General features: G+C 40.0%; 2 protein-coding genes and 1 pseudogene across 3 annotated transcripts in view; all 3 read left to right on the top strand.

The window, feature by feature from the left end:
• LOC145497834 (receptor-type tyrosine-protein phosphatase delta-like) overlaps positions 1-8,736 on the top strand; it is a 33,966-nt pseudogene extending 25,230 nt beyond the window's left edge. Inside the window, exons 12-17 of the transcript XR_014050730.1 lie at positions 4,202-4,463; positions 4,695-4,740; positions 5,091-5,225; positions 5,948-5,972; positions 6,354-6,522; positions 7,417-8,736. The product of XR_014050730.1 is annotated as a receptor-type tyrosine-protein phosphatase delta-like (transcript). The remainder of the gene's footprint in view (positions 1-4,201; positions 4,464-4,694; positions 4,741-5,090; positions 5,226-5,947; positions 5,973-6,353; positions 6,523-7,416) is intronic.
• Positions 8,737-9,467: 731 nt separating this feature from the next.
• LOC145497726 (receptor-type tyrosine-protein phosphatase delta-like) overlaps positions 9,468-14,956 on the top strand; it is a 45,590-nt gene continuing 40,101 nt past the window's right edge. The window contains exon 1 of the mRNA XM_081477560.1: positions 9,468-10,856. Coding sequence (XP_081333686.1) covers positions 10,778-10,856 — 79 coding nt within the window. The 5' untranslated portion in view covers positions 9,468-10,777. The remainder of the gene's footprint in view (positions 10,857-14,956) is intronic.
• Positions 12,606-14,655, top strand: LOC145497254 (uncharacterized). Its single transcript, XM_081477078.1, has one exon. It carries the CDS (start codon positions 12,709-12,711, stop codon positions 14,530-14,532), a length of 1,824 nt encoding a protein of 607 aa, XP_081333204.1. The 5' UTR covers positions 12,606-12,708; the 3' UTR covers positions 14,533-14,655.

Genomic DNA, 14,956 nt, shown 5'->3' with positions numbered 1-14,956 from the left:
TCTTGACCTCGGTCGTGTGTACAGACCTCACTGCGTTCGGTCTGTACTCCCGACCTCGGTCAAGATTCTCCCATACAGACCTCCTGCTCGGTTAATAAGAGCTAAGTCTGGTCACTATATCTGGACCATACCCAGAAATTTATATATCATCCTCTCCATCTGCTTAATAATTTCCTGTGGAGTTTCCAATATTGTAAAAACATATAATGGCTTTGGTATACGGAACCATTATATAATGCTCACTTTGCCAAACAAGGATAGACCTCTTAAACTCCATAGGTTGATCGTTTTTTGAATGTCACTTAATCCCTCACAAAAAGTTTGCTTCACGATTTGTCCTTGATCACAGGAGAAGTGAATTTCTAGTGTTTTAACTCCAGCACACCACTCAAGGTCCAGAGTTTTCTCTAATGAGTTCTTACTTGCCCCAATCCACATCGCTTTAATTTTGGTTTTGAAATATTCATTTTTAAACCGAAACATTTTTCGAAATCGTTCAGAATTTGCACGAGGATTTTACAGAAGATGTGTTCGCCAGAGCAGCAGTCAAATCATCAGCATATAGGAGTGTTTGAATTTCGTCATTATCGATTTTTATACCTTCAATATGTTCATTTTAACGAAGAGATATAGCCAAAATTTCAATTGCCACAACAAATAAACAGGGTGACAAAGGGTCGCCTTGCCTTACCCTTCTTTCTAACTTAAAGGGCTTGGAAAATAACCCTTTGTTTATAACACAACTAGAGACATTATTATAAAAGGTTTTAATCCATGTTATCAGGATCGGACCAAAATTAAAGGCCTCTAAAAGATTGATAAAGTAGAGTCAAAGGCTTTTTCAATATCTAGGGACAGTAGAATACCTGATAACTTAAGTAATTCGGTATGATCCATAATGTCGAAAATTGAGTGAGCCACCTCTCCAATAAATCTACCCTTGATAAAACCGGATTGATCATGGTGGATTATTCGAGGAAGACCTTTTTGATTCTGTTGGCCATGACCTTGGAAGCAAACTTGAACTCAGTCTTGGACTAAAGAAATTGGTCTCCAGTTTTCCAAATACATTCGATCCTTATATTTTTTATCAATTAATGTAATAATTGCCTTTTTTTTGTGAGGTTGACATTTCTGCTAAGCCAAAAGAACAGTTAAAAGCATTTATCATAAGTTCATCAACAGAGCTCCAAAACATTTTGAAAAACTCGGCAGGTATCCGTCATTCCCAGGGGTTTTTCCATTTTTAAGAATGTTCGGTGTTTTGACACATCCTTCACCGATTATTCGTCCTTCACAACTTAACCTTTCTTCCTCAGACAATTTTGGTATCCTAGCTTTACCAAGAAAGTATTCCAATATATCAGGCTGTACCGTATTAATTTTCTTACTATACAGATCTTTGTGATATTTCGAAGACGAGTCCAATATTCTTTCATAGCTGGTAGTAATAACTCCACTTAGACAAAGTTTCCTAATATGTTTCCTTGAATGGCTTCTTGTCTCCAAACTTAAGAAAAATACTAGCTTAGTAATCTTTTCCGCATGTTCATGCCATCTCGCCCTTGAACGCACCATTAATCCATTACCTTTCTCGTCGTAAAATTGTGCTAAATCATCTTTACATTTGTCCAGGATCCTTTCAAATTCTTCGCAAGGGTTTTGTTGAAGTTGTGTGCAGCTTGGAGTTTCTTCTGCAGACTTTCCTCTTTCTCTCTCTTAATTCTTGCTGGTTCTTTTGAGTATTGCATCGAAAAAAGACGTACATTATATTTAATCCAATCCCAAGCAACTCTTATATCTATGAATTCTTTCGCTTCTTCTTTCCATAATTCCGGATTTGTTTTCATTAGTTGAACGAACTCTTCATCCGACAAGAGCGATGTATTCCGGCATTTTCCAGAATCCCGGCCCTTTTTTAGTCTCCCTAGCCTGTAACCTCTAACCAACCCTGTAAATGAAGTACAACTTCCGAATGATCCGTTTTAATCGATGCTAAAATATCTATATTTTTAATCAGGTCCTGAAGTGTATCTGAAATAAGCCAATAACCTAACCTGCAGAAGATAAATGGAGATTTTTGTGACCTTGTGAAACTTTCTTTCTTTGAAGTTTCAACCCTCCAAATGTCATGCAAATTGAATGTCGATTAAATTTCTTCAATACGTTCAACAATTTTCTTTCTGGTCATCATTTCTCCCGCCTTGTTCATCCAACATCGGATTCAAAAGACAGTTAAAGTTCCCTCAAAGGATTATTCTATCTTCATAAACGAGGTCTTCATTTTTTAGGACGTCGAACAGATGATCATAGAATAGACCAATTTCGATATATTAAAATTCAGCCTAACACAATAGACCTCAGCACGAGGCTCTGGGAAATAAACCCCACAAACTCTGTAGTTATTCCCCAGAGCCTCGTACTGGGGTCTATTGTTTTAGACTGAATTTTAATATATCGAAATTGGTCTATTGTGCAGCTTGATTATCTTTGTTTGGACCGTAAACGTTGAATAAATAATAGATTTCGTCATTAATTCCTGCCTGAATACCGGTATATCTACCGGCGGGTCAAGGTAGTTTTGTTTATTTTACAATCAAAGCCATTTCGTGATAATATCGCACCGCTTCTTGCATTACTGCTTCCATGGGCGAGCTCTACTGGTGCGCCCCATTTAGCTTTCTATTTTTTTTTTTCGCTATCGCGCGTGGAATGCGTTGTTGAAGAAAAATTACATTTGCAAATATTGAACGTCGTTTTTTGTTTAATTACTCAAACTTCTTATATTCAAAGATAACATTTTGAAATCACAAGAACCCTTCATAAGTCTTCTTCAGTAGTGATCGAAGAGGAGCCGAGATAAATTTGTGGCGGGCTGCTAACAATTAATGTAACATAGATATTGGTTAAGAAGGATCTCCATTGTACAAAGAACGCAAACACACACATGAAAACACACACATAATAGAATTTTGTTGAAAACAATTCTCGAAAACATGTTGACGAAGATTTTACTGAAGGAGTCTCGCATCGTTTCCTCCAATAGCCATGTCTGGTCCTAAACATAATATGCCTTTTCTTTTTTCGAAATAGGTATCACCTGACATATTTATCGGTTTTAAAACAAATAATAAACTCATTGGAGTTTACAGAATAAAGCCCCTAGATACTATTAAATATGCATCACTACGAAGTAGCAAGAAAACAACCAAGAGAAAGTCAAAAATATAAAAAGATACATGTTCAGTTGTCTGGCAAGAAGAACGACCTCAATTTCGGCGCATCTTTCACCTTGTAGAGAATACGCGCGGGGACATTCCAATGAATGCAGGCAAATTCCACTTCTTCTCGAAGGCGAATTTCGTTAATATACCTCCCCTTCAACTTCTTTCGGTCGTTCCTCACCTTTTAGATTTGCCTCAAGGAAAGGGTTATCTCTTAAAGCTGACGCGGCTTTGCGGAGAATACACAACTTATCTGTGTAACGCAGTAAATACACGTGGACGGGTCTTGCTAGAGGTGACGTAGTATTTTCGGAGGTGCTTTGTCTTTTTATGTTTGTTCGATGAGCGCGCATTATTTCCAAATCGCCTACCAATTGCATGTGATGGGTCAAAATGTTGTGGACGATGTCTTGACAGGAGAAACCTTTCTCGGCGCCTTCAGGAATGCTCCATGTAACAATGTTGTTTCTCTTCGTCCGGTTCTCAAGATCGTCGAGCTTTTTTTTCCAGACTGGCCAGCCGAGCGGAGTCCGCGTTATTGCTCAATGCATCCTTTACCGTCTCGACTTCTTCATTTGTAAATTCAAGTTCCTTCTAAAAGTCGTTAATCTCACCCGGTTGGTTAGCTGTTTTGAACTCCAGTTGTTGAAGTTTTACACACAAGACATCATGGTGGCTTTGGCTGTCAGAATCAAGCTTGTCTATTTCCACCGCCAAACTTTTGACCGGTTGGGTTAATTCTTCAAACTTGTTATTAGTCGGAATTTCTTCTTATAAATTGGCTTTTCCTTTCCTTGAACGTAAATGTTTGCTCATGCTCGCCAGGATTTTAAAAAATTTAGGAGCGGAACACGGAGTGACGCGTCCTCACGCTTTGAGAGTCATGCTCAAAATCTGAATAGCAAAGTCACTAGACGAGAAATGCCCTCTTATCCTTCGAGTTGTTTATTCTACTTCACTGTCAATTATCTTTTCAGAGCTCACCAAGTTATTGTAGAGATGGTCGTTAAAGTGAGCGAACGACAGGTAGTAGCTTGTTTACCAAATGACAATTCCGGCTACGAAGAGGCGGAGACAAATGGAGCTCGTTTTTACATTGCAGCTCAGTTCAAAAGAGGTGAACTGCCTGCGGAGTTCATTCTAGGCAATGGAAAATTATACGGTGGTTATGTAAATGCTCCCTTGCAGCCAGAGACACAATACAAGGCGTACTTGAGAGGAGTAACCGAGCATAACGGGGTAAGCCTTTCATCATAATAGTCAGAACCATTTCATTTAAGACAATGAAGGTTTCGATCAACTTTCGCCATGTGTTACTTACACGAACGGTGTGACCATTTCCAAACTCAGCTAAAATTAACTCATCCGATGAGATTCCAGTTATCTTTTGTTTTGGTTCCTTGAGAGTGTTTCGCAATTTTTTAACTTGTAGTGCGGATGTGTTTTAACATTTTTCTGTCGTTTCTGTAGAAATCGCTTTTTGGAGAGCCAGCCGCGATTTGCTTGCCACCAACGGGTAAAATGTTCTTCTCTCTCTTTTTCTTTTATCTTTTCCTATCAAGTTTGTGGATAAAGATGCAGTCCATTAATGCAATTGTTTGACTGCATGTTATTTTTTACATGCTTTGCCATGTTGAACTTCGAACACATCAGCAAAAACCGAGTAACATTCTTTCATACATTACCCTCGCATAAGGCCACCTGTGAGGATATCCCGGACAATCGGTGTACTTTTAAAGTGAGTAAGAGGGTCGAATTAGTGGAGTTGGGGTAAGGTGTTGCGTTACGAACCCAATTACTCCGCTCGCATTGTTGAATACATGCTGCCTATCTCCTACAAAAATTATAATTAACCTTTGCCAACAGATCCCAAGCAGGCTCGGATCAAAGATAGCTCTTCCTTGGTAGTGATAGTTCTTGCATCCTCGACAGCAGTTTTATTTGTTACGTTGCTCATTTTTGCTGGAGTTTTCATCTTTTGGCGAAGGAAACAGCGAAAAGGTGATTTATTGTCTTACCTACATGTGTACAAAATGTTGGGTATATTTGGATCGTCTATGCTAAGGCCTCAAAAGGTAAAGTGATTGTAACTGTGACAGCTTTAACAGGTTACTAGTGAAGATTTTGTGTTACCGATTATACATTCATAGCACATATGAATTGAATACTGATGTTCATTATAACATAATATGCCAAGTTATTCTCGCATTTTGATTGGTTGTTACTTATCTAAATGGGAGGACAGATGCATAGAGACGTCATTAGTAACTTATATAAAACAAGTAGATTCCCTGTTGCCGTGCGTCTGTTTAGTAATAGACCACAGATGACGTAAAGATGGGGTAAGAACATCAGTGACACACTCGCCAAACGGCTCGGGTTTCACTATTTTTGGTCCTAGCACATTTTGACGTAATCTGTGACCTACCTTAGGGACCATAGAACGGCAATATGCAATCTATTTGTTAAACATCATGCTGCTTTATATATTGCCGTAAAAAAAGGATTCATTGAAAGACGGGAAATGACCAATCCCCGGCAGAGAGGTTATGAATTAGAACCAAAAATTACTAATCTTGTAATGGGAACAGGGTATGTACTATAGTATTACGGGAATTAAGCCAGTAGTTGTATGGCATTCATCCAACACGTTAAAAGTAACAAAACTGTGGTAACGTAGCTTTGTGCTAACTGTTTTTTTTTTGTTTTTGTCTGAACAACAGATGCAGGACATGTGTTTGTTAACAGGTACGTCAAGTGCTAAACTTGGCATATCATTTAAAACAAAAAATGAGGAACAAAACAAAACAAACGAAATGTCATGCGAGTCCTCTTTTAGCTTAGTATCTAACAGGTATTTATGGGTTCAGACCTCATTATATTTCAGGAGTTGCGACTTAGTAAACATAAAAGGCGCGGAATTGCATTGTTGGAATTATAGCTAGTGAACTTTCGATAATGTAACGACTTAACAGCCATTGCAATGGCTACAAGCTTCATTACATACGATCATTAAAAACCCTTGCTTTTAAAGCAAGGTCATGTAAGGATAAGAACGATAACAGAGAGTTTGAGCACTAAGGGAAATATCAGATTGTTAATGGTTATTTTCTATGCATCTGTTCTTAGATATCACATTGCTAACGGGAACCAACCTGATAATAATGATCCAGATGGTTCGTCGTTGAATCCAGCAAATGCAGCGAGACAGCTTGGTTTTGTAGATGAAGCAGAAACTGCTAACAATGAACACAGAGAGGAGTGTAGATACGCCATGTTAAATCCTAGTACAATGACGGTAATTCCAATAAACTTTTTGAAATATTATTATATTTTTTAATATTATTATTTCGTGAAAGAACTGTGGATATAATTAAATAAAAACTACATCTCCTTGTCGTCGTCGCTGTCACTATCACTGTTTGTTCTTATTCTTATTTTCTGGCTTCTTCATACCTAATGGCACATAGTATTCTTCTTCCTCCTTCTCCACCCCTTCGCCTTGCTCAGTTCCTCCTCCTTCTGCTGATCTTTCTCTTCCTCCTTCTCCTGCATGCTCCTCCTTATCCTTTTCTTCCTAATCTTCGTCCTCTTCTTTCTCTTCTTCGTTCTCCCTTATGCCTCCCCACCTTTTGTATTTGGCCAGTTCTTCCTTCTCTCCCTTCTCTTCCTCCTCGTTCTTATATTCTGTTTCTCGTCTTTCTCCGGCGCTCTTCTTTTTCATCCTTCCCTTTTTCTCCTCACCTTACTCCCCTTCTCCTCCTCGTTTTCCTCCTTCACCTCCTAGGCCTCCTCTTCTTCTTCCTCTTCCTACTCCTTCGCGTACTCTTCTTTCTCCCTTGGTCATTGTGTTTTTATAATTACTTGTCGTGTACATGTTGTCCTGATTATGATAGGTTTTCTGTACCCCTTGCGGCGTTTTGTTGTTGTTGTTGTTGGTGGTGGTGGTGGTGGTGTTGTTGTTACAGTTATATACTTCGCAAAGATGTCTCATAACTCACCAAAAGGTCTTTCGTCTCGTAAATATCGCTTTAAAATAAATCGCCTAATTTGTCCCTGAATTGTGCTCCGTTTAGTCTGGTTACCACTGCTGATTCATTCGATTGACTTATCGCTCCGGCTGATTAATTGATTGCATTATTGATTGACTGTCTGATATGGTATAGTTCAATTGCTCTAATGTATTCCACAGGTGCCTGGGGATAGTTCCTACACATTGCTTGACAAAGGAGACAGTGTCAATGAATCGTCTACAGCTAGAGCTGCTATTCCTTTGTTACAATCCGATGATGAGCAACCCATATATGTCAATCAAATGCCTTCTTCTTATTATGAGGAAATTTAACTCCGATGTATCGAAAGAAAAGTTGATGTACTCACTCTTCATGTTTATATTAGTACTATTGTGAAGAAACTCAAATAACGATTGCGCGACTGCTTGTGGTATGTCGAGAATTGGCCAGGATGGAAAACGATCGGTTTTTCAACGCTTCGGCAGGTTTGGCTTGAAAGGCAAATTGACCGGGAGTGACAAAAGGCAGCTGTATTCTGTGATAATAGGTTTTTTGGCCTGGGAAAACATTTCTGTAAAAACCTGGGGAAACTCTCTGGCTGCGGGGATCAGTACCGGAATCTGTTACAGGGAATACGGGATAGTAGTATGCGGCGTCCCACCACCGGGGACGTCACCGAAGAAAAATTACAAAACACATGTATATATGCTAGACTCTAAAAAAAAAAAGATCTAATATTTAGTTTAGTAATCCTAACTGCTACTGTCTGCCATTGAGCTCGTTGTTCTAGGCTATCCCATGATAGGCAAGTCAGTTATTCTGCTCGTAAATATTAACTACTTACAACTTCAGGTAGGTCTCACTACAAGAAGTTGTATGATAATAGAGATAGATAGGTGGTTACCATGGTTATTGAACTTTCACTTAACTGCCAACTGTTGGCTTTTTATGGTTACGAATATCAGCAAATTCTCCCCTCACAACTCATTGGCTGCTAGTGCCGTAAGACGGACATCTCCTTCCAGGTGTGGTACTTGCAACTTGATTGTCTGTGAGATGGCAGAATACTTCCCCGGTTTCAAGGAAATAGTAGCAAACTTAAGCAGCGACGCTTTTGAGACGCGGACGCTAACCGGAAGTTAAAAGTTCTCGTTCCAGGTGGCTTTTTGGTCAGTACAGTTTGGTTTAAAATACAAACGCGACGACTTTGCAGTTGATCCCATGGCGTCTAAAGCGCTCCAGAATTAGCTCCATTCCTCTTCTGGTTGCCGTCCGCGTCCCAAAAACGTCGCTGCTTAAGTTCGCTTATAACCTCTTGAAGTCTTAACTGAGCCCGCGTATTCATTCCAGCAATGCTGCTAAGTAACGTGGCAATTTCCAATCTCCTACCTATCGAGAACAACGCAAGGAACTGAAATCCAGTTAAGCCGTCCTAGTAATAATAAAAATTTTATATGTTGCGTTAAGGGTACCGTATATATTTTGTTATATAGTATAGAATTAATACTTCACTTCACTTAGCTTCTTTGTGCCTCGTGGCACATAAGGCCTCAAATAATTTATTTTTACGACGTTTTATAGTGTAGCAAATATCAGAAATATCGAAAGATTTTAAAAGCGTTTGCTAAAAAATTTTTCCCACGCGTAATTTCCATTTGAGAGTATTCTCTAAATTTTGAATGAATTTTGGGAATGGGGAAATAACGGCAAAATATGTAGTAATAGTTATGTAAAGCAGGTATACTTTAGTATAGGAATATAATTATAATAGGGGGAAATGTAGAAGTTTACTATTTTGAGGTGTGTGTGCATTTCAATAGGTCAAGACTGAACGTGCAGCTTCTCGTTGTAATATTAATTAAATAATGCTCCTGCAATAAGATACTTAACAAGTTATGAGAAAAGGGAAAAAAAAATTAAACTAGGGGATATTGTGTCCTAATGTGCTGTACCTCCAAACTCGACGGCGGTTGGCTTTCTCTTCTCAGTGCTTATAAAATTAACACAAGCTCAAACAAGCTCTACCCTGAATTAAGGCTCCGACGCCAATCCAGTACCAACGTATAGGGGCGAAATTTGCGTCGCTCCCTCCCTTCCCACCCCCCACTCCCCTTCCCGCTACAGATGTCACATGCCAAGTTGAAATTTTGGCCCTTTTCCAAATGTAGCAGAAGCTGAGGTCGAGACGGATTTTGTGACTGGTGATCTTTTGGTCATTTTCCATTCCAGAGCTGACCGTGTTGTCAGCCGTCTGAATTAAAATCCATGTAATACTTCGCATTTTTCCTATGTAGCGAAACTTCAATGTTGCCTGTTTGTTTTGGACTAAGTCCGGAAATCCTTCTAGGAATCACACAACACCGTACAGCACTTAAAATTCGATCGCATTTAAAATGCCGACAAACTGCTGAAACTGTACGTCATGCGATAAAAGCGGGCAATGATTATCACGGTAAAGAAAGATCACGCAGAAGAAAGGAGACTAGAAACTGAATTGCTAAGTAATCATTTTAAAACCACCCGTGTCAACAACAGTGTGAAACTTGTTCCTTTGTGCTGAAGCAAAACACGTACTCCACCCAAGTCAACAACAGTGCGTAACTTGTTCCTTTGTGCTGAGGCAAAACACGTACTCCACCCAAGTCAACTGAGGCCCCATCCACAGATAGCCTGAAATGTCAGTCATCTCCGATCCCGCCCTCGGGCAGGCTGAAGGCGTGAGATGACTGACATTTCAGCCTACGTCCCCACTACACAGGAGAAATTTCAAAACGGAATTTTCACTCTAAAAACGCATCAAATATTTTACGTCCACACCACGCAGGGGGAAAATTGAACACGCAACAATCACCGGTCATTCTGGATTTTTGTTGGAGGAAAACTCGGGCAGGGCCGGAAATCACATGACTATCGTGACCTCATCGTTTTCGGAAAGCTCCGTTTTCAAAATGATTTCCGCCCACAATAAAACGCAAAGCCAGCGTTTTCAAATTCCTCCAGTTTGAAGAACGTTTTGTTTTCGTGACGGATTAGAGAGGACGGAAGGCCTAATCGTAGAAATATACCCTGATCCCAGAGGTTTATCTTGATTTTTTTCCGCATGAGAGAGCCGCGAGAGAGCGACTCGTGTTCGCCGCTTCGTGGCTCTCTCGCGGCTCTCTCATGCGGAGAAAAATCAAGAAAAATATCTAGGACCAGGGTAGTAGAAATAAAGCTGCGTTTTCAGATTTCTCCGGCAAAGTGTGGACGGGGTCTAAGCTCTCCGCTTTCCAGTGTTTTGTTTTTGATGAATATGTGATGCACGTCCCCGTAAGATATGAAATCCACGACATGATTACTCGGCAATTTTAATTTCTACTGTTAGCTTCAGCAAAACGGGAGGTCCAAATCTGTGATGACATCACCTGGCTCTTTCCGTTTCTCTTGCCACGCCCGCAGCGAAAAGGTGACTTCATGGTGATCCAAGTCCTCTAGATATATATACAGTTTTATACCGTCTGGCTGGGAGATATCGGTATTGATTTACCATTCCTCTGAAGTATGGACGTCTCTTATTCAGGCAGCTTCTTCTTGATTGGGATTCTTCAGCTTGTTTGTTTTCAAGGTACACTTATAGCGGGTGAGTGCTGAATTCTTGTTAAGTATAGGGAACACTTATTTTATTTCATGATAAGCTTCTCTCATCATGGCGGTGAAAGGAATATTGCTTTACAAAACGAAACTACGTCGCCACAATAAACGCTATATCAGCTCTATGATACGATCTTATTTCGAGAGAGATTGAATACTTTGAACTCCGTGACATACAACAACAACAAATTTTATTACTTATTCTGCGCTTTTGACATGCAGTTAATCAAGATTATTGACAGTAAACCAATCCGTACTTGGCGCTGAGACTGCTCTTTCGCCCTTTTGTCTGCGCGTTTTTTTTTCCCTTTAATCCCTTGCCTGGAATCTATATTCAGAGGTAAATGAAATGCAGCCGTACATATTCCAAGCTCGGCATATTTGCCTGGCTTAAACGGAGAAACTTGAAAGATCTACATTTTTAAAATGTAATGAATAGTGATTTGCTTTAACGCTCAAGGAAGTAATGTGGTTGCTAATATTGAATAATCAGAGACGTGAAGATTAATACGAGGGTTCGCCTGGAGGTGGTTTAATGGATAGCCGAGAACTGGTAACCGAGAAATCGCCGAATATTTAGCTGATTGGCCCAAATTAAAGCAACAATATTGGATCTTTAAATACGTAACAATTTGATGCCATAACAATTTTTAAATAGCTGGATCTTTGAGGTTAACCTGACAATTAGTGAGGGCGTATTTTTGCTTTTGACAAAAAAGGAAACAAATGGAATTAGACCAGGCCGCTGAAAGAAAATAAACCTCGCTAAACCGCAGGGTCGAGCAGGAAGTTTAACGCTCGTGTACTCGGAGCCTTTACTCCTTCATGGACAAGCTTGACGAGACAACTTGACAGAACGAAACAACAACATAAGACAAATTAAATATAAGAAGGACGTTATGTCGCTCCCAGGATTTCGCGCGGCTATTTTTTTTCTCGCCGTTTTCTTTCGCGTCACGCATGACGGACTATTAAAGCGAAAGAGGGACTACTCGAGTCTAGTTGTGTCGTTATGTTTGCGATGCGAACATCCTGACATACAGTGTAATGACATAATAGCAACATAACAGCATGAATATAACACCATAAGGAAACAGAAAATAATCTTTCCCTTATGTCTTTATGTCGATGTTTACAGTATGGACGTAAGCGATTACATGTTGTGATGTCAGTAATAATGTACTATTAAACCTCATTTTTTCGGTCTGTACTCTAAATTTTCTTCGCTCGGATTTATGGTCCGATTAAAAAACCCGAAGCGCACGAGCGAGAAATCCGAGCGGAGAAAACGAGGCTCCTTACAGTACGGAAAAAAAAAAGAAAAGAAAAAAAGAAAAGAAAAAAAGAAAAGAAAAAAAAATTACATTACGGACAGAGAAAACGAGGTTGGTACGATATTCATTATATCTCTATTATGTGTCTGAGGATTCCGGAGACGACTTCTATTTACGCGAATGGCTTTAAATCGGACTGAAACACATCGAAAATAACTGAAACGAGTCAATCGAATCAGTTAGCACGCCTTAAACACAATTTAAAGATAACGAAAGTTTTATTTTTTCTTGCATGAAAGTTCAAAAGAATTGGCGATACATTTTGGCAGCAAACGCAGCTTTAAATTTTTAGCAGGCTCTACAGTAGAATACAGCGCGCGTAAAAACTGAGAAATGTGTAAAAGGCCATTTTACAATAGCCCTTTTCACAGTTCCCGGCGCCATCTTGGAATAGCAACCGCGCAAACACCACATCGAGGCTAACGTTGGCCCGGGAAACACAAACAAAGAGAAATCACAGCTGTTTTGCTCGCGCGTTCCTCTCTGTAGCTATTTTCTTCGATCAAAATGGTCATAAAGTACAAAGACAAGGAAATTACGACCCTTGAGGATATACAGAAACTCTCAGTGAAAGATCTGAGGGATATTTTGAAGAGTAATTTGGAAAGAGCCGGCGGAATAAAGGCGGACTTGGTGCTGAAAGTGTACGCTTTGCTTATGCGGAACGTAACAACGCCGGCTGATAACGCCCAGGAAAGTGTGGAAATCACTGGCGACTTCAAATACGACGAAATCCTAAGACAAATCTCCGTTCTTGGATGGTCTACTGACTTGCGTCAGCTTCCAGAACTGAACTTTATTCAGCTGTACGATTACCTTGTCGTGTCTACACGCAAGTACCGCCACATTGTGCTAAAGGGCACAAACTACAAGAAGCTGAAAAGTTACCAATTTTTCTTCGAAGGCAACGTAAAACGGCTGGAAAGCAAAGCTTATCAAGGCAAGACCTATGTTAAGGCCAGCGTTCTTCCTTCAATGAAGAAGAATTCGTATAGAGTTTTAGTGGAGTTCTCACCTCAGTGTGACATTTTGCGAGCAGCGTGCACGTGTCCGGCTGGACTTGGCAGACTCGGCAAAGGCAAATGCAACCACGTAGGAGGCGTACTGTTTGCTATCGAAGACTTCACAAGGAGAGGATTGCAAAAACACGCTGAACCATTGTCGTGCACGTCACGGCTGTCTGTATGGGTTGTGCCACGCAACCAAAGTGTCGCAGCAAAGCCGCTAGACCAGGTCTTGATCAGAAAGATACGATTCGGCAAGAAAAACATTCGTCTGCAACCCAAGATCATAAAATTTGACCCAAGAGCGCCAAATCAGCGAACAATAGAGGAAGAGAGTTTCAAAACCTTCAGTGAAAGTCTTCAGAATTGTCTCCCTGCTAGCTCATTCTTCTTGTTTCACGACATCAAGTCAAACTGTCTAGAGGCGTCTGACCCCGAAGAGCAAGAGGAGGAGCCAGAGGGTGTGCCCTTTACAGATAGTTATGATATAGCTACCAAGCACTTTAAATCTATGGTCGATGAACACATCTCTAACTTAACTATCACCCAGGGAGAGATCCAGGAAACAGAAGGATTGACACGTGGACAAAACCAAAACAATCTTTGGTTTGAAAAAAGGAAAACTCTCTTGACAGCCTCAAATTTTGGAAAAGCTGCCAAGACTAAAGTGGAACCCTCAAATAAAGTAAAATCAATTCTCTATTCAAACTTCACAACAGATGCTGTTCAATATGGCATTGAAAGTGAACCAAAGGCAGTGAACTTATATATTAGGGAAATGCGAACAGCCGGGATTGATGTCACAGTGGAGGAAGTTGGGCTACTGGTGTCTAAGGACAAACCATACCTAGGAGCCAGCATAGACAGAATTGTCACCTTCACGCACACACAAGAAAAATGGGGAATGGAAATTAAATCCCCCTTAAGCAAAGCTGGCATGACTATTGAAGAGGCATGCAAAAATAAAACCTTTTTTCTGGAGAAACTTTCTGATGGAACTGTAAGGCTTAAAAGAAATCATGACTACTATATTCAAATTCAAGGGCAGCTCTACTGTTCCAACTTGGATCTGAAAGGTATTATTCTCACAGTGTACTTTGGAGAGGACAGGCCACTCTTTCTGGAGAAGATCTGCTTAGCCAATACTTGGTCCAGTGACTTTCTGCCCAAGATTGACTTCTTCTACAGAAGGGCACTTTTCCCTGAGCTTCTTACCAAACGAGTACAACGGGGAAAGATTCTCTACCTGCATGGTGGCTGGCTGGCCTATGGCCAATATCACTGCACAAGGGCTGGCTTGAAAATGAAATTTCAGAGACAAGCATAAGCTAAAGTTTGATGTATTACTGGGCAGTAAATTTATTAATTTATTACTACCATCATTACTATTTCATTTATGTTAAAATGAAAAGTCAATGTTACCCAAAAATTCACTTATGATGTAAATACATGGCAGTGCAGGAATGAATTTGCACTTGCACAGTCTCTCTGTTATTCTCTATCTGTATTTTCACAGAATACAGTTGAATTAAGTTGAAAGTAGGATTATTTTGAATTTCCCATGGTGGGTGACATCAGGTTATAATTATTGATTTTTTTGGCTTTTCTGCATGAATACACCCATTTATTAATACTCACTCCCTATACATTCTCCCAAGGGGTAAATGTACCTGGGAAAGAAGGGCGGGGGGGGGGGTGGGGGTGGGGGGTTACAAAGACAAAAAAGAAAGAAATGTATGAAGCATAATTAA

Source organism: Orbicella franksi, chromosome 9 (assembly GCF_964199315.1).
Source record: "Orbicella franksi chromosome 9, jaOrbFran1.1, whole genome shotgun sequence".
NCBI lineage: Eukaryota > Metazoa > Cnidaria > Anthozoa > Scleractinia > Merulinidae > Orbicella > Orbicella franksi.
This window is presented reverse-complemented; position numbering and strand designations above follow the sequence as displayed.